The following is a 26,519-nucleotide window of genomic DNA, read 5'->3' as shown; positions in this document are numbered from 1 at the left end:
CAAAATCACATTATAGTCACATTATGAGGGTGCATGTAAACGCACTTGATGCAAAATTCATCAATTAATGTAAGATAATAGTGTCATTACTCAACTCAGTATTGATTTAGTTCAGTTTAATAATGGTGTAAAGTTAATAAATTATGAAACAAACAAGTTCAGCTATAAGCAGCTCTACAGTAGACAATATTGTCATTTTTCAGCTCAATTCAGTTCAAGTTTTGTTCTAATCCGATAGTGTCAGAGCAGTCCATTCAACAATTTTACTACATATTAAGTTTCTTTGTGTCAAGAGAGTCTGAATCCAACTTAAATGCAAACTGTAGACATCCTAGATAGATGTTTTGATCATTTGAATATTCATCAGTCTCTCTGTTCTGTCTCTCACGCTTATGGATTGGATTGTGAAGTGGGCGGGGTCAGGGAGAGGGAGGGAGTGAGGCATTATCAGCAGCAGTGGGTCTGAGGAGGAGGAATATGTCTGACTAATGCCAGATATTATTAATAACATACAGCTTGACTTACGACATGGTTTATGTTTGTAAATATGCCTACAGCTCACAGACACATATGAAGGACATAAGCGATTCACTGAAATTTCGCTCTTAGTCTCTATCTATTTCTCACACACACATACAGATGCAATGAGGCAACTGTAGGCCTGCTGTCTGAGAGCTTCTTCAGAGAGCCTCGAACCGTCCCGTGGATCAGACGCTGGAGCACTCTATCACCATCTATAATGCATGATAAATCTGCTTCTCTTATGCCAAGTGTGTTGAACTAAAGCACGCCTCTCAGAACTAGAACACTCGCCATGTTGGATTGTGACATGAGATCAGAGATGAGAAGCATTTGCTTTCTTGAGATCATAAGACGAGAGTTTCCTTCATCATGACAAGAGGAGAAGAGAGGACAGCTGAAATGCTGCTGTCTCCTCTCTGAAATGTTCTCTCCATTCATCTTTTGCAAAATCTGCACTTCTGTGTATAAATAGGTCAAGAGAAGAACACTTCCTTGAAAAATACAAAACTTCAATGAAAACCATTTATAACAGGTATCACAGACACATTAACACCTGATTCATCAGTGTCATTCACTCGTTCCTCACTTATGGTCACAGTAGCTCTGGTTAAGGAGTCATGCGACCTAAAGCAAGATCGCCTGAAGGTGTAGGTGTAGTGTGTTTGTTCAGTGTCAGTCGTCGGGTCACATCTGAATATGCTGCTGTCTGGATGCCCACACAGACTCCATGCAACAGATGCAAATGTGTGTGAGTCTTTAAAGAGGTGTACCGTGGATGACCTGTGTGGGAAGACACGGATCATACGTACAATAATGGCACCTCGTCGCTGGTGTTTTCACTGAGATTGTGACACGTCTACCTTGTATATGTCAGCTTATGTATAAGATGTTTTTACATGTACAGCTAATCTAAAGCAGTGAAAGTGAAGCTCTAAGCAGTCATAAAATCGCAAACTCATTAGGCCCAACATCCATCATGCTAGCAGTCCAGAAACATTAAATAAATAAATATATAAAATTGTAAATAAAGTATATCAATAGCTATTTGGTCTCAAACTAGTCCCTACTGAGTGTTAATTTATTGCCTAATTTAAGATAGATTTGCAACCATGTTACTAGCATAACTATCACTCAGTACTAGTTTTAAAAATAAATTAATACATAAAACATTTGCATACCAGGGCAGTAATCCAAGGAATCACACAAAACTCAATGCGGAGACACTGCTCTTTTCGGTTAGTTATTCGAAAAAATCAGTTTGAGGATGTGAGTTTTTATAAGTAACAATTATCCATTAACATCAGATTTACAGGAGGAGCTTCAGGCGGGATCTTCAAAGAGAGTCATGTGATATGATCACTATATTATAATATATTCATTTATTAGACTCTCAGGACACACCTGATACCTAACAGGATAAAAGCAAATGACAAACAGTTGGGGATAAGTGGATGGATTATTCACAGAAATAACAAGAGCTTTCACATCATCTCAAACGCTTCATGAGAGTCAGGTGCTCAGGTCATCATCCGTCTGCTGAGGAACATGTTTCAAGTTCAGGTGCTTTTTAGTAACACTATTGACTTGATTCGCTTGTGACGTTCATGACATCCATTCAACGAAAGATATTGAGACTCGTCTTGTGTGAGGCACATCTTTGCGTCTGTAAAAACATTTTTGCGTCTGTTTTTTTTTTTGGTGTTGTGTTGACAATTCTCCTTTGAGACTGCTGTGACATTATTTAACAGAGCTGCGAGAAACTGCTGAATGCTTGCAATCTCGTTTAAGGTTTCCTCACTCCAATGCCAAGTTCACGCAACAAGACAGAAGCTCAATGCCTTTTCACATATTAAATCTGTGATATATCTCTGATTAAAGCCCTGAAACAAACTAAATCCAGCACTCATTTGCTGTATGAGAGAACAATATCATATGTATCAATATAATATAAAATGCTGTTAATGAGCATATAAAGGTAATGGTGGTCAGTCACTGAACTGTACATGTCATGCTCATCCTCCTGTAGAATAAGATGGAAAATGAATCGGACCCTGTGCTGAAGAGTCAAATCGGCAAACATACACAGACATTGTTAAAACTGCAAAATAACAATAAAACTAAAGCAAGCATTATGTAGAAGCTCAGATGTCATATCACATCAAGTCACATTTATTTCTATAAACAGGAAAATAACAAAATAAATGATGCAAACTTTATTAAATATGAGACTAATTCAAATTCATCAATTATGAAACATGTTCAGCTATAAACCCCAATTGTGCAAGCCAAAGGCAACAGTAGCTAAGGGTTTTTTTTTTTTTTTTGTGAAAAAAAGGTTAAGCACATCAAAATGTTTACTGATATAGCTGATGGAAATGGAAATTATCGATAATATTTTGCAACTTTAGCGCATGCATTCTAGGCCCATACTTCAAATGTCGCGAAAACTAATTTGGAAACACTTTTTGTTGATAAAAAGGGCTTTAATGCAAATGGTGTCACATGACAGAATTAGCCTATAATATAGTGTCCACGTTTGTTCCGTTGCTCCAGTTAAGGCACATAAATCTATTAGCTACATAGGCTATTTTTTTTATTATTATTTTTTTTTACAGCGTATAAATTCGGAACAGGCAGTTGTTGTTCCCATTTTAAAAATGATTAGCCTATTACCAAGCATTATTTTCAGTCTACAATCTAATAAAAGTTAATCCGAAAAAATAATACAACTGCACCCGCTTCTGAATATTGCTTGATGAACAAGTCTAAATAGTCTTTATAACGAAGTTAAAAAACATGACGTTAATACAAATAATTTTGTGTTTACTATTTAATAATACATAATAAAGTTTTGTTTCAAATGCATGAGGAAAATATAGCGCCAATCTATGCAGCTCGTCAAAAATAAAAATGGGGCGTCTGTCAAGGAAGGCTGTTGGAGTTTCCAAAGCTGACAAAAAAGAAAGGTAAAATACACAACGTTACTTCTGTATCTGAAAAAATAAAGTTAATGTCATAAAATCACCATTTCATGGTCTGAGGCTGTTTACTTGACATATGAAAAGCGCAAACAAAACAATTTTATAAATACAATTTATTAATATGTAACATAATTTTATCTAAAATTAAAAAAGTGGGTTGAATCCAAAAAGCTCTAAATTGTATCTAAAATTTTAGATAGCCCATTTAAAAAAGTTAAATATAGGCCTACACAAATAAAAGCTGCATCTGTCTCTGAAAAAAAATCAGCAACAACAAGATGTTTTTGATCGATTTGATGTAATTGAACTAATTTGGTTTGAATGATCGGAATATGCGCCATGTCAAAACGCGAGTGGCTTGACTGCATGTTCAAGGCTAACATTAAAGATATGACCGAACACTTCACTGCCAACCCTTTTTATGGACCCTAAAATTTAGCAAAGGCTATAGGACAAATGCTGCCCTGTGTCCAAACCCATGGGGTTCGTTACATAAAGGCTGTTACAAGCAGTCCTGTCAGACCAGTATTTCCTAATTTAGTAATAGGCTTATTATTATTTGTGAAATAGTAAGCAGTAAACTGTCTCATTACTCTCTGCATTTTACAAAAAAATAGGATGCAAAAGATACACTATAATTTGCGATATGCTTAAAATTATGTAGATATGGAAACATATTTTTTGCAAAACAACAAAACTTATGCGACAACATGGATTTTTTTTAGGGATGACGACATTACGCACACCGTTTTGTTTCGGTAAAAGGCCAATTGGATTGAAAGGCTGGAGACAGCAAATTTTGCATTCTTTTTTTAACGCATGTCACTTTGTCAATAACAAAAAGTGGGTGGAAACTTGGTTAGTGGCATATCTGTCAGAATTGTCCTTATGGTGCTTCTTCAGATGAAGACTTGAATGAATTATGGCTGGTTACTGTGCCTCAGATCACCTGCCCTCAGTCGCTCAACATCAGTGTAGGTAAACACAGATCCTGGCGTCACACACGTCTGGAGCGCATCTCCACCGGCGTCCCTCTCGCCTGTCTGTACATTAATCTCACGCTCACACTCTTCCCTCCATCCTTTCTTCTCTCAGAGGCACACCCTGTTTGTTCTCGATGCTTTTATCCGCTCCCCTCTTCCCCAGCAGGATTAGAGGGGATGTTTCTTAAAAGAAACAAAGCGCTCTATCTCTGGGCTTGTCGTATTGCTCCATATTTCATGGCTGCTGAGGAAAAGCAGTAAATGAAAGCAGATATTTCCATGCCGTCTTTGATGGGCGACGCCACAGGAGATATCTGGAGTTACACATTCACCAATGGAAATGAAGAGAATTATGCCTCTCTTCTGGTCATGTCAGAGCTGCTTTCTGTCTTGATGGAATAACGGCATAAACACGACAGGATGACATCGACATGACGCGGCCTTCAGCACTCTGACAGACATCATCATCGTCCTGGATGATGACATCACTGTTTTCTCCAGAGCTGCTTTATAGCTGAATTGAACTCATTTCATAATTGATGAACTTTGCACAGTTATTGAACTGAACTGAATCAACACAATCAAACTGACTGCAGCTGATCAGTGACTCTATTGTCTTTAGAGCTGTTTTACAGCAGAATTGAATTCTGTTTGCATCACTGATCTTTACATTCCTGTTTATTACTGTAAAGCTGCTTTGAAACAATCTGTATTGTATAAAGCACTATATGAATAAAGGTGAATTGACTTGAAACTGCAAGGCAATGATAAACAGCCCTACTTCACTTTGCATCTGTATTGCGTTTAACATTTCTTCACCATGGTAAAATCACTGTAACACAGGACCACTCATGACTTATTGTGAAAATCAAAACTAGTATGTTGTACAGACAGATTCTGTCCTCTATTTAGTTCAATTCCTGTTTTAGGAAAACTTTCAAACTCAGAGACAAAATGCTCTGAAGTCTAAGATGTCTTACAGCAAATGAATGGGGTTAGATAGTGAAGACACCTCTGAGAAGATCTGTGATGGAAGACGAAGGAGAGTTGAAAGTAAAGCAGACGTGAAAGAGATTCTTCTGTCTAGACATCTTTTCATCCTGCCATAGAGGATTTACCACTGCTGTAGGCATGGAGTCATATTTGCTTGCAGAGATCTCTACAAACACTGTCTGAAGAGCCCAGGGTTTCGGAGGCCTGGGTTTCCCCCGGTGGGATCTGACTCCATGTCTCTTGCCAGACCTTCCGTGGAGAGCAAACCGCTTCAGCTCAGATGCCTCTGGCTGGACGGACAAACTCAATTCCCCACTTCTGAATATGTAGGGCGGCTTAAGGCCCAAAGGCAGCACGTTTTAAGTGAGTGTCAACAACAAAATCATTTTGATGATCACAAAACACCATCCATGCTGTGCTGGAGACTCATCAGCAGAAAGCAGCTGACAGCCAATGTTCATTAGCAGTCGCTCATGTGATTACACACACCTCAAACACTGAATCGCACGAGGTCGTGAGCTCTGTCAGCAGAATAAAACCAGAGAAACAGGCACTGAAGCTGAAACACAGTCTGAAAGTAAAAAAAAACTGTATCTAAGATCAAGAACAGTCAGTGTCCACTTTTATCCTTCATCTTACTGGAACAGTAGAAACATTTTGGGATGCAGTTTTTTATTCAGTTAATGTCTAATGTGACAAGGGTTGTCAAGTCCCAAAATATTACAATAAAAAGAATCTTCACATAGAAATTCATCATAAAATCAACTGTGCATGTGCATATTAAAACGATGAGACAAATATAAACCAATGGTGTGTTGGTGCCACTAATAACAATTTAAAATTTGGCCTGAAAATAACAGCGAGTATAGACTACTTTTATGATACAATCGTGTTGCTCTCTTTTTTTCTAAAGCTTGACAGTGGCTGGTCACCATATGCTTTCACTGTATGAAGAAGAGCAGCTTGGACATTCTGCTAAACAACGTCTTGTATGTTCAACAGAGGACATGAAGTCACAGGTAAAATCTCGTCAACACACACACAGTAACTCATGAGTGTTCTATGAATATCAACATTAATTCGAAGGATTTTACAATAAGTTTCATTTGTTTACATCAGTTAACTATGTTTGTTAAAGCATATATTAATCTCAGTTAATGTTAATTTCAAATACAATGTTTGAAATACAAAAGTTATAACAAATGTATTGCTCATGCTAATTGGTTACCATTAACTAATGAGATCTTATTGTAAAGCATTACCATTTATTTAATATTGTTTAAATGTCTATAAAATGGAAAAAAATGAGATCCACATCTTCCGTGGTGATGATTTATGTGTCCACAATGTGAAAAGGCAACACATCACAACTGCAGATGTATGATCTGATGTTAAACGTGGTACCACGTGTACTTTATGACCTGCATATCTGTGTGTGACTGATCGTGCTGAATTAACAGATGGAAGCAGATGAATGAGAAGGATGGATTTTATGAGGGGTCAGAAAAGGAGAAGAGCAGATTCCTGTCGCCCCTGTTAAACCTCCTGCCCTTTTACCACATCATAATCGACTGCTGATGATGTAATTCTATCTCTGAGATACATCAGGCTTATACAAAAAATCTGACCCGCTGCAGTCAGTGTGGGTTCACCCTCATCTGTCCTATATGAGGACATGAGAGCAAGTAAATGATCATGTTTGGGTAAACAATCCCTTTAAGAGTGTGAATGGCACTGGCACACTAGAGAGATGACAGTTCAGAAATCTCAACTGTTCATCTGAATCTTGTTTATACATCAGGACTAGTTAAAAGCACAGAGTTCACTTTAATTTTTATCACTGCAGAGACACAAAATAGAAAAAACTGAATTTGAACTACAGAAATTGCTGTGAGATTGGAGCAGTAATGCTCTTTATAATAGATCATCATCACAGCTGGACCAGAATCTGTCTTTACGAAAAATGCTGTCAAAATAAATTGTTCTGATTGGAAATAAAGGCGGCAATGAGCTGCAGCTGAATTATAGCAAATGAATCCATGTTTGCCAATGTCTTAAATGTGTATGGGTAAACAGATAAATTTAAACACACAGCATGGGATGCTGAGATAAGGTACACTGCTGAGGCCACTGGGAAACGCAGCACTGCTGCTGCTACTTGTGATGCAGTGAGGTCAGAGGAAGAGTTCGTCCTGAAGAACATTCTGGGACTGAAATTATCACACACACGCAAAGCCCTTCTATAAAGCAGATGTATGTGTTTCTTTGCTTACATACTAAAGAACTGAGCTTGATTCAAAATGTTCACTATCATGTTGAGTCCGACAGCAAGAATCAAAGCCTGTATGCTCACTTTGAGGTTATTGTGCAGATATGCAAATCATCATCTAACGGACAGATGTCAATCAGCTCTCTGCACATGCATGTATATGTATGCATGGATATTTACACTTTAAGACAGTGGATTATCAGCTCGCATTGATTTACAGCATTAAAGGAATGTTGTCCCAAAGCTGTATGACTGTCTTATGTGGAACATAAAAGTGGATAGTTTGGAGACTCCATTGAATTTCACTGTATGGACAAAACAAAAAGACTGGGATATTCTTCAAAACATAAAATATGTTCTACAGAAGAAAGTCCTACAGGTTTGGAATGACATAAGGGTGAGTAAATGATTAAAATTAAATTAAATTAAATTGTAGGCTGAAATAATGACATTTTTCAAGGTTCAAGGCAAACTAGAGCGAAAGACCCATCCATCCACAGCGCACAGAAACCTGCTTCTGTCTCAAAACAGAACAATGAGGATATTCATCCGAGCTTCTTTCTGCGTGCTAAATGAAGAGCTGTGAAGGTTTGACCCTGAAGTGTGAGATTTGGCCTGAATGCTGGCCGAGAGCTGAGCACACACATCAAAGACGTGTTCACTGTTGTCTCCAGGGCTCAACACACACTGAACATCATCAGGTGTCTGCCTGCAGCTCACACGCTCACATATGAGGAGTGGATCGATGGAGAGACGCAACAATCCGCCTCCTTTCATGTGCTCAGAACTCGCTCTTAAAGGAAAAGACTTGCACAAACCCAGGTTTATTTTTTCCGAAGTGTTAACAACTTAGTGTTAACTAATAATTGTTGCAATTAATAATTGTTGTTATTACTAATAACTGGTAATACCAACAAAATATTAGTGCATTCCTGGAACTGGGCGTCCTGGAACTGGGCACTAAGCCATCCGGCTGATATTTCAAAATAAGCTCTAACTTTAATTAGAGGGGGGGTGTTTGGCTCGAGGTCATGGTGCAAAGGACCCTAGGTTGATTTTACTCCAAACCATCCCTTTAACAAGAAATATCATCCATCAATAGATACCTTTACATGCACCCAAATGAACTGTTAGCAGTCGGATCGAAAAGGCTTCATATAAACACCAATCGATACGATTGAGCTCGATCCGAAATTAAATTTCGATATGATACATTGTGCACGTGTGCAGTGCCGTGACAAGTATTTATTAAAACCCTTTTATAATAAGATCTCTGTTTACATAAATTATACTTCTATGAACTTGCATATGTTTATGTAGGTCTTACCAACTGGTCATGGAAGAGGTTTGCCAAAATTTAAAATAAAATAAATAAATAAATTGCTCAAATGACATTATTGCAGTGAACATGGCAACTGGCCACTGTGTATGTGCTGAAGTTTGTAATGCACATGTTAAAAAAAAAATTTTTAAATGTAGTGTTCATATGTAAATAGAGCTTCAAAATCTGAAATGGTATTGGATTCATTTGGATTGACACATTTTTTTTTTTAAATTTGCAGGAATTTGCAGCTTCACAAACTACAATTCATGTTCATCACTAATATGAGAATCAGACCTGTTATAAACCTAAATATACTCAAATTATTTGAATTAATTGAAAAGTGTACTATCCAAGTAGTAATAGAAGATGTTTGCTGTTGTAAGGATAACAGTAGCACACAGCTGTTCCATTCTCCGGCGAGATTAGTGATCATACTACATGCACCTAAGCCTCTTCCAAGCGAGCCAGGGACGGTTTAGCGAACCACGCCTGGGCAGGGTACAGGGCAATCACACTAGTCAAGCCAACCAGACTTTGGAGGTCAAACGTGCTCAGGCACAGTTAAGATCTCCTAGTGAGAGTACACCCTCAGAGACAATATCTGACAGACTTTCAGGACAGTGAAGGACAGAGGTGTGTGCTGAAGGACCGCACAGGACACCTGCTGCCTGATATTCATGTAGAAATTGTGTTTATGTTCAGACAAAAACAGCCACTGTGTCATGCGTTTCCTTAGATAGTGTCAATAGAAGCTAATTTCAAAGACAACTTGTACTAGCTTTTAGATAATACAATCTTACTCAACAGCATTTGCAAATCCAAACAATAGTCCATGATGAATGCTAGTGTACTGATGTCCTCGTGGACAGCCGTTGGATGAAACACACAATGAAGTATTAAATCACAGGCTGTTATTAAGTCATAGCTCAACAAAAGCCATAATCTGGCTCTGAAAGCACCTGTGCTGTTTGAGCAGATGATTATGTCGTTGTAAGTGGACTAGTTTCAGGGGGCTTTAACATGAAAGGCTTGTTAAATGTGGCTCCAGATGTGTTTGTCCACCTACCTACATGCAAAGCAGGACATAAAGCAGATGAGAATACTGAGTCATCACTTCAGCTCACTATAAGTCACATTAATACAACATAAGCAAAACTACACAAACCACAACAACAATGCTCGCTGTGACTCGTCCACCGCGGCCACGGATGCATCTGAACGCTTCACTCACTTAAAAAAAAGACTGCATGCATGGCAATGCTTTTCACTAACCAGTTACTGAGATATATTCTGTACTGACATATGAAATTATAAGAAATACTTTTTTGAACAAATTTAGTTAGAAAACCTTTCTACATGTAAAACTATTTGACATCCTGAATGGGAACAGCAGCTCTGCTCCTAATCCTAGTGTTGTCGAACATAACTTATCACAATCACTTTTTTCAATTCTTCACAAAAAAGGCAATCCTACAATGCATTGCAACAAGTGCAGTGAACAAAATTATCAAAGGGAAATGTCACCTAAAGACAACATTATTTCAATCAATACTGAAATGTATTCATAAAAGATTAGGAATGGGCACTCATACCCCTTGTGCGTGTGTGTGTGCGGATGTTTTTCTATCCCAGTGGGGACTTCAACCTGAATGCACACCGACTCATGGGGACTCGTGTCACCGTGGAGACCTAAATTGAGGTCCCCATGAGGAAACAAACTCAAATTATTTAGAATGAGGTTTTTTTTTGAAAATGTAAAAATGCAGAAAGTTTTGCAGAAAGTCTGTGATGTTTAGGGGTCGGGTAAGGGGATAGAATATGCAGTTTGTACAGTATACAAATAATTTAATCTATGGAGAGTCTCCACATAATAAACCAAATGTGTGTGTGTGTGTGTGTGTGTGTGCGTGCGTGCGTGCGTGCGTGCGTGCGTGTGAGAGAGAGAGATGTTTCTGTCATCACGTGTGGTTGACAGCTGGTATCATGAGACAGATGGTGGACAGCAACACAATTCACTAGTTTGAGAGACTGAACTAGTGACTCTTAACCACAAGAGTTCTGAGCATTCAGATGCTGATGTCTCATGGGTAGTGCATTACTAAACTAACCACATATTGTTGTGACACATCTGCTTAAAGCTTTGAAGAGTTCTCTCAGTGAGATGATGAGTCACGCACAAACCACAAGCTGTTCAGGACGTTTCTCCACGTGACACCTGCTGAAGAGTTTACAGGACTGTAGCCAAAGTTCTGAGAGCATTCCTTGTTAGCTGGGTATCAGGATGTGCTACCAACACTGTACTAGGGTATAGTTTATTTAGGGTTAGTAGTATTGTGTTGGCAATCAGCACTGTGATTAACATGACTGATTAAATCTCTATGAACTGGAGTTAAATCGTTGTCATCATCTCATTTTGTTCAAATACATTGTGCAACAGAATTTATTCTTGAATAATTCAGGTAGTGTCAACTGCATTTACACACAAAACGTAATGTGAACAAAACCAGACAGAACAACTAGTTGTCACTGCAGTGATGTGACTCTTTTGGACACTGAGGTGCCCGACTCGTGTTGTAAATCATTCACAAATGTTGATCCGTTTCTCTCTCCACCGTAGTTTCTCTGGGGAACACACACGTAATGTAATGCTCCAGAGAGAGAACAACAGATAAAAGAGCAGGAATAAAACACATCTTTCAACAACAGTTCACTATCAAATGCTGGACGATAAATGTGTACTTAAACGAGTAAAGGCAAAGACAGGACACATTCTCTTTGTTCCGTCTTCCCAATAACAAGGCAGAAAGATTCATATCTAAGAGACCAATAAAAGCAGCACTTTGAATCCAGTAACATCACTGTCTTCCGACAGGTAGCGAAAATATGCCCACAGCTTCATCTATGGCCCAGAGCACAACTCTGCATTAGTTTGCAGTCAGCGATAGGATTCATAATCAGGAGTTCCACCATAAATACACAGGACACTCAAACAGCAGAAATATCATGCAAGTTTCACACAAATGATTGTTATCATGCCAAAACAACAGTAGATTCATGTTCAAATGAGAGTAATCACAGCTCAGAATGAATCTACACTGATTGAGTGAAACTGTCAAGAGAAGACATAACAATTAGACAGAGAGAGAGAGATCATATTCAATATGAAGAGTTGAAAATGTGCCAGTGTACTTGATAAATTGTGTAATGAGTTTAAATCAGTTTATTCACAACAGATAAAAAGACCAGAAACCTGAATTGATACTGGAGCAGAAGCTCACAGGACAGTAAAGTTCAGCCATCATTCACTCATTCTCTCCTGGTTCAAACCTACATGACTTCCTACAGAACAATGTTCACACTCCTCTTTTCCACAGATTAGGGCTTTTTACATTGCACTCAACCTTTATCGTCATTCTAAACCCCACACTCTAAACCCTGGGTAAAGGAACATTTCACACTTGTAATATATGGGGTTAGACCCACTTTTTTTATCCAGGTTTATGAAACCCTTCTCCGGAGCATGATTTGAACTGATTTTGTAGTGTTAACCCTGCATTGCAGTGCCAAACTTGTACAGTATGAAACGTTGCAGTGTTAGAATGGTAGTGCTAAATGCTTAGCATCCAACAACCAATCTCGTGCCTCATATTCATGTGCTTTGGACAGTAGATTCAGCGTTTGAGGGAGAAAATGCCTAATGGTGACAGAAAATGCATCAATTGGAGTTAAGAAAAGTTTAGAAAAGAAAAATTATTTTCTTTATAGGGTTAGGGTTAGAAAAGTCCATTCAGGAAAAACACGATAATACAGTCTGCAATATATAATACGAGGATGCACAATGCTAGTCAAGTCGTCACCTTCATTTATGTAGCGATTGAGTACGAACCAAACTCAAATAAATCTTCCAGGTGATTTGTTCAAACATAATTCCACACAGAACTCAACATTCCAGACCCCAAATCACCAATCCAGAGCCATAAAATCAGGCTCCAGCCAGTCTACGCTAACCAACGAAAAACCCCAGCTAAGAACTTTATGGCCATGCAAGCTTCAAAGAGATGAGCCCAACTAAAGGAAGAACGTGTCAGTGTTAGATTGGTTCCAAAGACTGATTGGTTCAGAGATGGCAAAAGCTCGTTGCTCGATCAAGATAACAGCAGAGAAGCTGCTGGACTCCACACAGACACAAAACAGACCCCAGTCTCCTTAAGGACCTCTGAATTACCCAGAGTTTTGAAATCACTTCAAACCAAAGAGACTGAGACTTTGACTACAAAAATACATAAAATCATCCCAAAACAATTATTGATGGACTTATAATCAAACATCATGCAACTACATAACTCTATATTGTGTCTGCAACTTCTATGTGTGTTTAATATGCTTAGATACCATATAATTCATGTAATTGGTATAACTATTAGGTGTTTGAATGAAAGTGTGTCGTGCTTCCTGCCAGCATGATCGTATGTTCTTAATTCAAAAGATGGCTTGATTGAAATCTGTGTAAAATGTTTCGTATTCTTATAATAGTATGATGTTTAAACTGTGGCCTCTGTACTCTCTCTGCTAGAGCTGGAGAGTAAGGAGATCACAGATAACGCATGATTTACGATCAGAAGAGAAGAAATGACACCTCTCAGATAAAGCCAGTGTCTAACTGGTCAGAACTGACCTAGGAGGTTGGACAAACGTTTGAGTTTAAAATATTAGACCCGAACAAAGCTTGCTCTCTCTCATTAAGTTCAGAAACAAGATGAACCAAGAAGAACAAAGCGGGAGATGAAGAAATGTAACCAGACAGACTAGCAACTATGTAGACGCGCAGAGACAAAGAACCCAAATTAAGATCAGAAGAACATGGGTTAACAGCTTCATTCAAGCCATCTGACTACTCTCGTCTCAATTTTCTTTCTTTTCTAAGTTTTCCTTTCTTTTCCGTTGTGAGTCTCGGGTTCTAAGCTAAGTTTTGCGACAAAGTTTCGTTCCATGATTCGTCTGCCCAGAGCCAGCTTCAAGCAAAGACTTTCCATCCATCCGCCATCCACACTACGTGAGTGGCCGCCACAGACATATATCCAAGCACGGGGACACCAGCCAACAAACGAACTCGGGAAACCCCCTTTGACGCCGACCAAAGGAATTCCCAAAAGGAATGCAAAACGATCAAGTAACCTACAGACTCTTAAGCTGAACTGGTGTATTTGATATAGATTTAATAACCTACGAAACGATAGAAGGGTTAAATTAATGTTTGATGGTTCGTTCAGGTCATGTCTTATAAGTGCATATAGAATCTTGGGATTTCATCATCTCACTCATCATCTCACTCTTTCCTCACTCTCTTCCTTTCTGCAACTCGTATGAATGTGTGTGTGCGTGTGTTTGTGTTAGATATTAGTTTTATGTGTTAGAATAATCAATAAAGTCTTGTTTGTATTTTAAAGAGAAGTCTTGTGTTATGTGCTTACGAATTTAATGTCTTAAACTGCTGATCTAAGTTACCTTGCTAATAAATAGTGTTTCACTATATTTTGGATATTTATATCCGTTGCAGAGCTGATAGCGGCCGGTTCAAATGAACCCTGAACGAGTCATTTGCTCGGTCGTAATAAGTGATTCTTTTGAATTCCCTATAAATTAATTAATAATTCTTTTGAGCTAAATTGACCTGTCTGAATAATAGACAAATATCTTACAATTTATATAGCGCTTTTTACAAAATAGATTGTTTCAAAGCAGCTTTACAGTGATAACAGGAAAATAATGCAACAAAGTTTGTTTCTGCAGTACAACAGATTTAGAAAAAAATAGTGTCATAGTTCAGATTAAGTAAGTTCAGTGATGGTTAATTTTTGTTGTACAAAAATGATTCATTTATATTAGTTCATTTTTATATATAGCCGCTCTGGAGAAAACTGTGATGTCATTGTCCAGCTAGAGCCTTTATGTAAACATATCACGTACTGTGTTCGTCCAATCAATGACACTGACAAGGCAAATATGCAACAACAACAACAACAAAAAAACACGTTGTAGGAATGTACAGTGTGAAACATCTGCTAATGAATACCCAGGAATAACTGTTAAACCCGGTTAAACTATAAGCAATGTGAAATGTGAAAGGCCAGTTGATAATACCAGTTTCCGGCCAGTTGATAATACCCAGAATATCAAAATCGACTGCTGGCGGTAGATCCTTTTCCTATTTAGCTCCAAAACTTTGGAACAGTCATCCTAACATTGTCCGGGAAGCAGACACACTCTGTCAGTTCAAATCTAGACTAAAAACACATCTCTTTGACCTAGCATACACATAACACATTATAGACTTCTATAATTCAATGTTAGGCTGCATAGATTAGGTCAGCCGGAACCGGGAACACTTCCCATAAATCCTGATGTACTCGTTACATCATAAGAAGAATGGTGTCTACGCTAATATTAGTCTCTCTGTTTATCCCGAGGTTTACCGCAGTCCGCCAGTCCTGCCTGGACACGACGACAGCATAGTCCTGAAGTGTCAAATAGACCCTGTGAGGGCCTCCTTCCCTTCACCTCTGTACAGATAAAGCGTTGTCAGGATAATTCTGGTTCGCGTGGCTATGCGGAAGCGATAAAAATTCTGTATTATACATTTTAAGGCCAGACAAGTAGTTTGTTGAGGGTTGGTTTGTAGGGAAGGACTACACGCCTGCGCACATATATATTCAAACGTGCATCCCTATAGACTGAACTCGTAATACGCATGTGCACGCCATCAGCATTCTCACAGGTTCGTGTTTTTAAAGTTTGCGTAGAGAAAACTTAAAGAGTTTTCTGTTAAAATGGTGTCGTGTTAGCGGCCCCTAAGTTAATAACTAATGATTGTTGCGACGGAAGTGAATCAATCAAAACTAACTTTAGCTGGACAATAACTTTATTCTAGAGCTGCTACAAAGCCAAAACAATCTCTATTACTTTAATTTCCTATTATCACTGTAAAGCCGCTTTGGAACAATCTACATTGTTAAAAGTGCTATATAAATGAAGATGACTTGAAACAAATTGAGTGTGAATCACAATTTACTAATAACTATTGTGGACATCCAGCAAAATATCTCAGTTCAGGGTTTGATACAATATCTGGTGACTAAATGATGACAGAAAAAAACAAAAAACATTCATGTCTGGATTGAGTTCAAATCAGTTCAAGACTAATTCTGGAAATATTTCAGTCCCCCAATCCAACACCCCCTCCCCCACCACAATCCTCTTGAGAAAATAAGAGTTGTATAAAACATGAAAACAACTTGATTAATAAAGTCTTAGCACTCACTCATGTGAATCTAATAGGTCATTAATTAATTGCACCAATTAATTACTAAATTAATTCAAGACTCAACATTTCTGATTTGAAAGCACAGATTACAGATCCAATTAAAAAGTATTAAAATACCGCCAGCTGTTCCTGTGTGGAGTTTAATTAAAATGCAAACCTCCACAAGAGCACAAGGTGAGACTGAATCAAGGTGCGTCAGCTGAACGGACAGGAGCGGCTTTGCGTTCATGCTTTCTGATGGTTTCTGATGGTTTTGTGCACATCAGCAGGTGTCCAAATCAAACAACAATCTACAACTATTCAAGAGATATATATTTTTTTTTCAAATCAAGCGTTTCCCACCTGCCCCGGAAATAATGACGTCAGACAAACAGAGCAAACTGGCCTGCTGTGTGAAAACCCGATTTATTTTACACCCGAAACACGCACACAGAAAGCCGCTCCTCAGACAGCGCGCCAGTTAGGGATGGGTACCGAGACCCGGTATTAAACGGGCCCCGGTGCTGAATTATGAAAGACCGCTGGATCGATAAGCTCGGATGTTATCGGTTCTGCTGTCGGTACTGGAGAAATTAAGAAAGTGCTATTTATTATTGCTAAATTATTATCTTGCAAATTTAATCTCGCCAGCCACTTCTATATATAATAATACTGAACCATTTGTCTGTGATGCATTTTTGCTAAAGAGAGAGAGAGTGTGTGTGTGAGAGAGAGAGATCGATCTTTCACGCGGAGCCACGGCGCGCACAACACAACAGCCCTGCTTAATGAGTGACGATGAGGACAGAACTAAACATTCAAACGGTTACACTTTAGATCTTTGATATTAAACTAATTTTATTTTAAATTTAGATTTTGGCTTCCAATGATTATAAAAAAGAAGATATTTGAGGTATAACCATTAAAAACTAAAGCCGCATTCTCTCCAGCGCAACTTCCTTCCCTTCACGGCGGTGCGCTGTCATTTCTTTCTAAAACCCAAACGTAACGTCAGAATCTGCACGATCGGTGATTGTTGTAAAATGTAGTCTATACTGTTGCTAAACTGCGGGACGCGTTTGATAATAAAAGGCTATTAAAAGTACCAAAATTGACGCAATAGACGCTGTTCCAAATGCGGCGCGCGCTCCGAAACGCACCGCAACGAGACAAGCAACATATGTTTTGGGCTTCGTGTGCGCATCTAAACGATCAAATATACACAAAAATTTGTCAAAATGGCCGTCTTGGAGATTCACTTAAAGAGTTTATTCACTTAAATACAGTTTATGTCTTAAATGGGCGTAAATAGTTGGGAGAACATATGATGCGTAATAATGATTAGATCTGCATTTGGTCTTAAAGAGGCAGCAGTCTAATAAACCTGCTGACGATTGCTCCATTAATGTGAATCAAACAACAAAAGGCAAAGAGAAAATCAGTCGCAGCTCTTGAATGAATAATTTTGACTTTAATCTATGATAAACTATGCAGTGTTATTTTACATCTGACTTTATTAGATGTCTTTTTAGCCCATATTACTCCTCAACAGTAATTCAGTAGACATTACTGAAATTAAAGCACTGGGTATATAATTTGTATATTTGTTTTATTGTATACGTTTTTTTGTTTGACCATGTGTTTGTACTTTGTTTTTGCTGTCTTATGTCTTCTGTATATAAAACACAAAAGCCTGCACCCTTCTGCATAACATACATGTTTTATTTGTTTTGTTAAAGCATTGCTTTTTCTTTTGCTATAGATATTTATTTTACATTTCAAAATATAAAGCAATATTAATTATGTTCTAAATTATTTTTATTTAACAAAAAGAACCGATAAGAATACCGTTAAAGTACCGGATCGATAAGGAGTATCGGTAAGAGTAGTAATACCGTTAAAACCTTAACGATACCCATCCCTAGCGCCAGTACAGATTTGAGTTCTCTTTAACATCTTAATTGCACTTGAACAGACAAAAACACACAAAATGATGTTCAGATGCGTGTCAGATACACGTCTCGTGTGTCAGGTCTTAAAATGACAGCAGCCTAATATACCAGCAGGCAGTCTATGTCATTAATGTTGATCAAAGAACAAAAGACAAAGAGAAAGTCACTCATTAGTTTTGTAGCTTTAATAAAGATTAATCTATATTTAATTTATACAGAGAAGAATGTGCAGTCTTTTTACATTTGATGAATTTATTAAATGTTTGTATATTTCCGACCTGACCTATAAAGCACTGAACCAAAGAATCCTGAATAAAATAAACATAACTGTTTTCAACATTGATAATAATAATAATAATAATAATAAATGTTTCTTGAGCAGCAAATCAGCATATTATAATGATTTCTGAAGGATCGTGACACTGAAAACTGGAGTAATGATGCTGAAAATTAGCTTTGCATCACAGGAATATATTACATTTTAAAATATATTCAAATAGAAAACAGCTATTTTAAATTGTAATAATATATTCGTTTTTTTTTTTTTTTTTTTTTTTGTGTGTTTTTAATCAAATAAATTCAGCCTTGGTGAGCAGAAGAAACTTATTTTAATCGAATGACAGCACTAATATAAACAAATCTGTTGCAGTGTCCGAGTAGCGTGCTTTTTTATTGCCATTTTTCCTATTACATATTTTAGTAATCTTTTTTTTGTAAATATTTTACTAATAAATTAGCTCAAAATTTGGATCTTGGTAGACATATGGCTTTGATTTTCTTTTGATTATTTTATAAAACATATTTTGCATAAATAAAAATATTTTTTACAGTAAACTTCTAACCTTCTTTAATTTTTCTACGCTTTTATTTTTTGAAGGGCTTTCACTTTTGCAATAATCTGCTGAGTGTCTTCAAAACAAAAAGAAGAAAAAAAAGAGACCAACCATAGGTCTGTATTCCAAAGCAATGCACTACAACCATTTAAGTTCAGATCTATGCTCAAAAAGAAGGGTGAAGGTTAGGTTAAAGAAGAACAAAATAATTACAGCAAAATTAGAACGCAAAGGAGAAGCTTATGATGAATAAATAGACACAAGTCAAGCTCATGTACAGTATTCCAGTGTTTCTTTCTCTCAGAGGAGCCGGTGACCAGCATGAGTGAAACTGAGTTCTTAATGTGCTAAACAAGTTGAGACTCAGACTGCAGTGTGTATGTTTGCCGGAGCTTATCTTCTCTTTATTGTGGTGAAGGATAAAGACGAAGCTGACTGCCCTGCAGTAGGGCTCTAGACTCGCACTGTGTCCCGGGCCGAGCACAGAGCCCGTCTGCATTGTACGGCTGCTCAATAGTCTTTTCACTGTGATTGATGGGCCTTGTTCACTGCCATCTGGCTGCAGATAGATCACATAAATCACTGCCCCGAAACGCAGGGCTCCTGCGTTCATTATGCATCTGTACAGAATATCAGCCTCTTTAGTGGCCATTCACTGGGGCCAGACTGATGCATGAACAAATCCCAAATTCACACCCACACACACACACACACACACACACACACGTTTAACTTAACTATCTAAATGGGATCATTGCATAGACTTCTATTGTTTTTATATACAACTAGCTACAGATACTACAGACTAACCCTTACCCACACACTAACAGAAAACTTTTAACAATAGAATTTTAACAATAACAAAACAAACAAAAAATACTTTGTTTATATATCGTTTTTTTATATTGTTACCCAGGCTGCTTCACACACCCACCTCAAAACATGTGTCTCAATCTCACACACTCTGAGCGTCAGACGTATCTGCACTTACCATATACCTAACCTAAACGATTGGTACAAATAGGAACAAACAACTAATTAACTAGGAATAAATTTCAAGATTTGTGAAAATGACTGCCATGCATTTTATGTGCATATATGATTAAGTCTTAAGTACTCATTTTAAACCACCTGCTTTATATGTAGTATACGCAGTTGCAGCAATAATGAAAACAAATGGCTTTTCTTGAAAAGTAAACAGGATACATGTAGATTCACGTTATTTATTCACGAGGTTTGACGTGAGGTTTCCACTGATACCAGCTACCTGAACACAAAATAGAAAATAAATCCCCCTACAAAAAAACACATACACATAAATTGTTGAAATTTAGCAAAAGTGATGTACATAAAGGGAGATGGCATTAAAATTGCCAGCAACAAAAGGGAGGGTCATTTCTATTTCCCCAAACGCCCTCCTCCTCCGACGACTCCGCTGTGCGCCTGTAATTACACCTTTTTGAGCAGAGCGAGGTTAGTGTAATTACTTCATTCACAGCACAGGATATTAGCATAGCTAAGAGAGCAATTTATTCAGCTTGGCAGGAGACACGTCTGTGTGTTATTGTGGAGATGAGTTATCCAGCCGTTGACAAACGCTGAGATCCCAGACGAAACCTTACAGTCATAATTGCTCTCTCTTTCCATCCATCCATCCATCCATCCATCCATCCATCCATCCATCCATCCATCTGAGTTGCTATGATTGGATCTACCAAATCTGCCTACCTGGACGTGTTCAAGCCCACTGCTGACCATTCTGGTGTTGTCTTAATTGTGTGAACATTTTTACACAAATCATGTTGTAATCCTGCCCGAGGCTGCCTCTAATGAAGTGTTTTCTATAGTGAGTAAAGCAGTGAGACAATAGAGTCAGTGAAAAGAGATGTGCAGGATGCAGGATGAAAATAAAACTAAATTTAGGTAAATATCAATCATTTTGTGAGATCATGCAAAAACTTGTATTTATCATCAGCCATTTCCATGTTCAGCCATCATCCAATATAAATAAACTAGTGAGAGTGTGAAAGGTTTTAAAAACTCTCAGTGGAAGAAACATTTGCTCTTTTACAGATAAACTAATACATGTATCAATGAATCCATGTAAGGGTGTGTGTGGCTGACGGCAGCAGAACAGACAGGGCTGAACAGAAACTCTGCCAAGCTTGCGTGTATACACGCACACACGCGCGCGCACACAGGGTTTTTGTGTTTTATGTGGACTCTCCATTATATTCTATCCCCTAAACCGGCCTCTAAACCAACCCTATATAAAATACATAAAATATAAAATACTGCGTTTGTACATCTTAAAAAAACAACAAAAAACATTCAGTGTGATTTATAAGCTGTTTTCCTCATGGGGTTTTCCTCATCCTCATGAATCTTTGGTGCCACAATATACAAGGTTTTCAGGTTATACACATACACGCACATCTTTTTATTAAGGCCCAATCCCAATTCTATTTTATACCCCTTCACCTACACCTACCCCTATGCCTCCCCCTCCCCCCTTGAAACAGTGTAGCAAGGGGTAGGGCTGAAAATATTCTCCTGAAATGGGACACCACTACTACACCGTTACACGTCATCATACATTGTCGCTAGCTCCTACGTCAAAGGAGATGCACCGATGTTTATCACAAGAAGATTACCATAAACATGAACACAAGAATGAATGTAACATAAAACAAATTATTATTTGTCATTTAAATCGTTATTAATGCCAAAAATACTCTCCTTGTTCTCTTGGGCAGCCATGTTTAGGGCCCTATGAAATCCGGTTTATTTTTTCACCAAATTCTGTGTTTTCTGTTTTAAGTTTTCTGGATTCCATTTTAATAGTTTAATTAAATTTTAATAATCAAAACACGTCTAATTAATTGAATTTAAAAAACAATAACTGAACAAACTTTTTTGTCAAACAAAGTGCTGCACAACAGAGCTTTACTCTTAAAATTTAAACATGGAAGAAAAACTGATTATTCCTTAAAAAATAAAGTTTTAATAATAATTTATTATTATTATTATTATTATTATTATGATGTGTCAGTATTATTATTACAGTGAGACTTAGCTCAATTTTACTGTACAACTGTAATATATTTCTGTCACAATTCCAAGTCAAACTTTTATTTTGACGAGTTGCTGTGAAGACGATAGTTTTATCAAATGAAACTGTAAAATGTTGATGAAGTGACTCGGGTCTGGAGATGAAGTTCCTGTGTTTATGTCCTCATAGTGAGGCTGCAGAGGCTGAAAACACAGCGAGCGTCATGTGTGCTTCAGTGTGTGTGTGGTAAATGGAATCACGCATCTGCACCATTTATTCACACAGAGACACGCAGAACATGCAGGATTCATTTTTTTTTTTTTAAATAATTTGCGGTTTAATATTCACAGACACTAGTCTATATCGCGATTTGATTTAAGTGTATTGACCTGCTTTTTATTAATTCATTAAAAAAATCTACAAATTCTGTAAAATTCTGCGTTATACAGTAAATTCTGTTTTTATGACTTTTTCCACATCGCAGAAATCATAGGTATCAGATATCATTAAATGTTGCCGCTGTAGCTGATGTATGCAGGGAAATTTCTCATACCCCTTCGTTTGAAGTGGGGTCCTGAAAAATCTTTGTAATATCTGTAATAGTAATATCTGGCCCAATTTTTACTCGCATCTAAAATTTTGGTGTCATGGCCGGTAAAAAATATTTACGGTCAGTAGTTCAAATGTGCTTATAAATACGAACAGTGTACACAATTATTAGTTAATGAGACCCAGTATTTTGAGATGAATGTGTGTCCATGAAGACACAGCAGCAGATACAGACCAAAAGTGTGTGTTCTGTGAAAAGGTTCAAACCCCAGAGAGAAAAACTGAGAATTACTTCCTGTCGAGGACAGAGAGGAATGCTGGGAAACATCAGAGAACCAAGCACTCACTTGAATGCATGACTCCATCCCTGTCACTATCAAGGCACCTATGGAGTTCACACAGGATTTACTCACTAATGATCCCAAACCAAGGAGGATATTAATAATAACAGCATAACAACAGCTAGAAGTTACATGTTTAAGATACAAAAAATTAGCTTGTTACTATATTCCTGTGCTCATTACTTTTTAGCAATGTAAAAAAAGTTTAAAAAAAGCATGAACCGAAAATTTTAATTTTGTCGTCATTTACTCCAAACCTTACAAGTTTCTTCTGTTGAACACAAAAGAAGATTTTTTAAAACATTGTTGATAACCAGATAGTTGATGGTAGCCAGGGGCGTAGTTTGTGGGGGGGATGGGGGGGAGATAACCCCCCCAATATTTAAATCTATGCATTACAACCCCCCCAATATTTATACCATGATCACAATATCAGGAGGCATACCCAAACTTCAACCCCTCCAATGTTCAAACCAAATCTACGCCCTTGATGGTAGCCATTGATTTTTTTGTCCTACTATGGAAGTCAATGGCAACCGTCAACTGTTTGATTACCGACATTCTTTAAAATATCTTCTTTTGTGTTCAACATAAGAAAGAAACTCATAGGTTTGGAACAACTTGAGGACGAGTAAGTGATGACAACATTTTGGGTGAACTAACCCTTAATGAATCATTTATGTAACTTGGGTTTAATAAATAGGTGTAACAAAACAATAAATATTACAGCATTGGTAACTTGTTGACAGTAAATGTTGTTCCATTGAACCAGTAAAGACATGGCTTCATCACTGATTCTGAGCTCAGCATCCAGCATAACCATCATCTGTGGATTTTACGGAGCACTTTAGCATGAATAGAGTGCTGTGATGTCAACATGCTCTGCTGCAGGCTTGCTTTAGGAAACACACACAAACACGGCTGACTGTGTAATTACCACGCTAACGGCTGACCACAGGGAGCTAGGGGCAGGCTTACATTATGCAAATGATCTGATCTGAGGCCACTTGTCTTCCTTGCATGCAAATTTCAATCAAAAGCAACATTGGCCTCGTGAGTACACAGACTGAAGCAAAGGAACATACAAACATAAAGAGACACACATGAGCAAATTTCAGTCAGGAGCGCAGCTTCAGATCACAAGATAATGGTACTCTGAAATGACCTGATGGAAATCAGCTTCAAATAATGATCTGCATTTTCTGAATTAAGAGCTCAGACAGACGGTGTATCCTTTTGGTGAAACGCACGCGAAGGAATCATGATGTCTTTCCTCTTTTTCTAATTACACTTATTCAGACAGAGAGAGAGAGAGAGAGAGAGAGAGAGAGAGAGAGAGAGAGAGAGAGAGAGAGAGAGAGAGAGAGAGAGAGAGAGAGAGGGGAAGACAGATGCATGAGTAAATCTAGCAGATCTTGTTTGAGTAAGACACACTTTGACAGTCGCTTTCAACGTCCAAAAATGTGTCAACAAGTGCCTGGGCCAGAAAACAGAAATTCAGTAACCCAAGAAGGATGACGCTGCATGAAGATGTCCATCCGGTTAACTTACATCAGCAAATATGTATTCTGAACCTTTCTGTGAACACTAAATCTGACTCCAAGTTTTATTTGGAGGGTAAAAACTGACTAAAGCATCATGCCAAAGATCACGATCCCATCAGAAGAGCGATCACTACTCAGATGTTGACCATTTATCGTCATCATGTGTGTTACAGATGGACACCACTGAAAGTGAGGGATTCACGGTATCTTCTATAAAAAAAAAGTACATGTTTATCCTGTCTTATTGTACAGACTATGAGCCCTATTTTAACGATCTAAGCTAAAGCGCATGGCGCAATTGCACTTAGGCCATGTCCGAATCCACTTTTGCTAGTTTAATGACGGGAAAAATGGTGGACGCACATGGCGCATGGTCTAAAAGGGTTGTCCCTATTCTCTTAATGAGTAATGGGTGTGTTTTGGATGTAACGTGCAATAAACCAATCAGAGACAAACATATGCATTTGCCATTTAAACAACGTGGCGCAGGATGTGAAAACAGAAACTGCATCGGGCTGAAACTAGCAAAACACACTTGCGTCGTGCCTGGCGCCGCATTGCACCGGGTATATGATAGGGCCCAATATCTTCCTTTGGTGAGCATGTCACTACATAAATATGTGTGTATCTAAGCTTTTTTAAGAGTCTAAGAGTTTTGTGTAAAGCAGGTTAAAGGACAGTAGACTCATCTAGGTAGAAATAAAAGATCTAGGAAGAGATGCACCATGTGCAGTAGCTGTATTGGCTAATACTAGACTTATTGTCTGTCAGCACTGGTCTGAAGCTGGACAAAAACTAACCATTGTATATTTTTAAATCAACATTCATTATTGATGTTTGCCCATCAAACATTATATTGGTATTTATTTCATTGCTAGCTGCTTAATGCATCACCTTCATGCATAAAACACAGATCAACGTCCACTGAAGCAGGGAGCTGGCAATCCCAATGACATTTATAGAAGCTGAAATCATGAAATATAAAAAACATCTCTCTTAGCAGCACCGCAGTGCTCTTTGTTAATTAAGAGCTTCTCTGACCATTTTCTCAGGTGGCTGAAATGCACTAATCAGTGCAGCTCTGATTAGTTACAGTAATGTGGCATCAGAAATGTGACGAGAACATTCAGAGCCACTAACTGGACTGATGGTGGATTTTGTCTTTCTGTGATAGAGCCACAAGGGCTAGGCTCTGTTGAAACTTTAATGATGTCATTAAAACAGTGCTGGAGGGCCAACACAACTTCCTGTTCCTGTCCAACATCACTCTACTATTCATAATCATCTTTCTAATCTTAGCTTTTGTTTAGTAATAAAATCACTGTAATACTATGCGCACATTAAAAAAACAATTAAAAACAACAACAATTATATATTTTAATACATCTTAAAACACAGCTTTCTCTTACCTTGTGGTCATAAGGGTTGTATGAGTGGAAGAGAGCGGAGAGATCTTTGGTTCTTTGTTTTTTCTGTGAAAGTGGAAAAACAACAACACACCAATATTAATTAAAGTCAAAAAATAATCTGAAGGCCAACTAAAATGACATGAAGACATCAGACAGTGGAATGAAGCAAGCAAACACTTAAAGAGAAGAAAATTAGGATATCTGCCCTCAAGACCTCTGTTTCTATAGTGCCTATAAAAGCCTATAAGTCCATAATTTGTAATGAAATGCAAATACTGAGCACTGAGGAGATGAATGATGGCTTTTAATGCAGTTAATTATGAGCAATTATTCAGCAACTAGTTGAAGAGTAGTCATGTTTTACAGCCAATGGGGACGTGAAGAGAATTTTTGAAGAGAACTTATCTACAATATAGACATCACGCATATGATGCATGAGTGATTTCACATCACAAAGTTGAAGAAAA

At 37.8% G+C, this 26,519-nt stretch overlaps 1 protein-coding gene across 2 annotated transcripts in view; it reads right to left on the bottom strand.

The window, feature by feature from the left end:
* Window positions 1-26,519, bottom strand: part of cdkal1 (CDK5 regulatory subunit associated protein 1-like 1) — a 390,498-nt gene that overhangs the window by 38,773 nt on the left and 325,206 nt on the right. For both annotated transcript variants that reach the window (XM_084088459.1, XM_084088460.1), the window contains one exon: window positions 26,053-26,115. In XM_084088459.1, coding sequence (XP_083944585.1) covers window positions 26,053-26,115 — 63 coding nt within the window. The remainder of the gene's footprint in view (window positions 1-26,052; window positions 26,116-26,519) is intronic.

This window comes from Abramis brama (assembly GCF_963993115.1).
Source record: "Abramis brama genome assembly, chromosome: 17".
NCBI classification, from domain to species: Eukaryota; Metazoa; Chordata; class Actinopteri; order Cypriniformes; family Leuciscidae; genus Abramis; species Abramis brama.
Note: the sequence above shows the minus strand (reverse complement) of the source record. Positions and strands in the feature narration are given on the sequence as shown.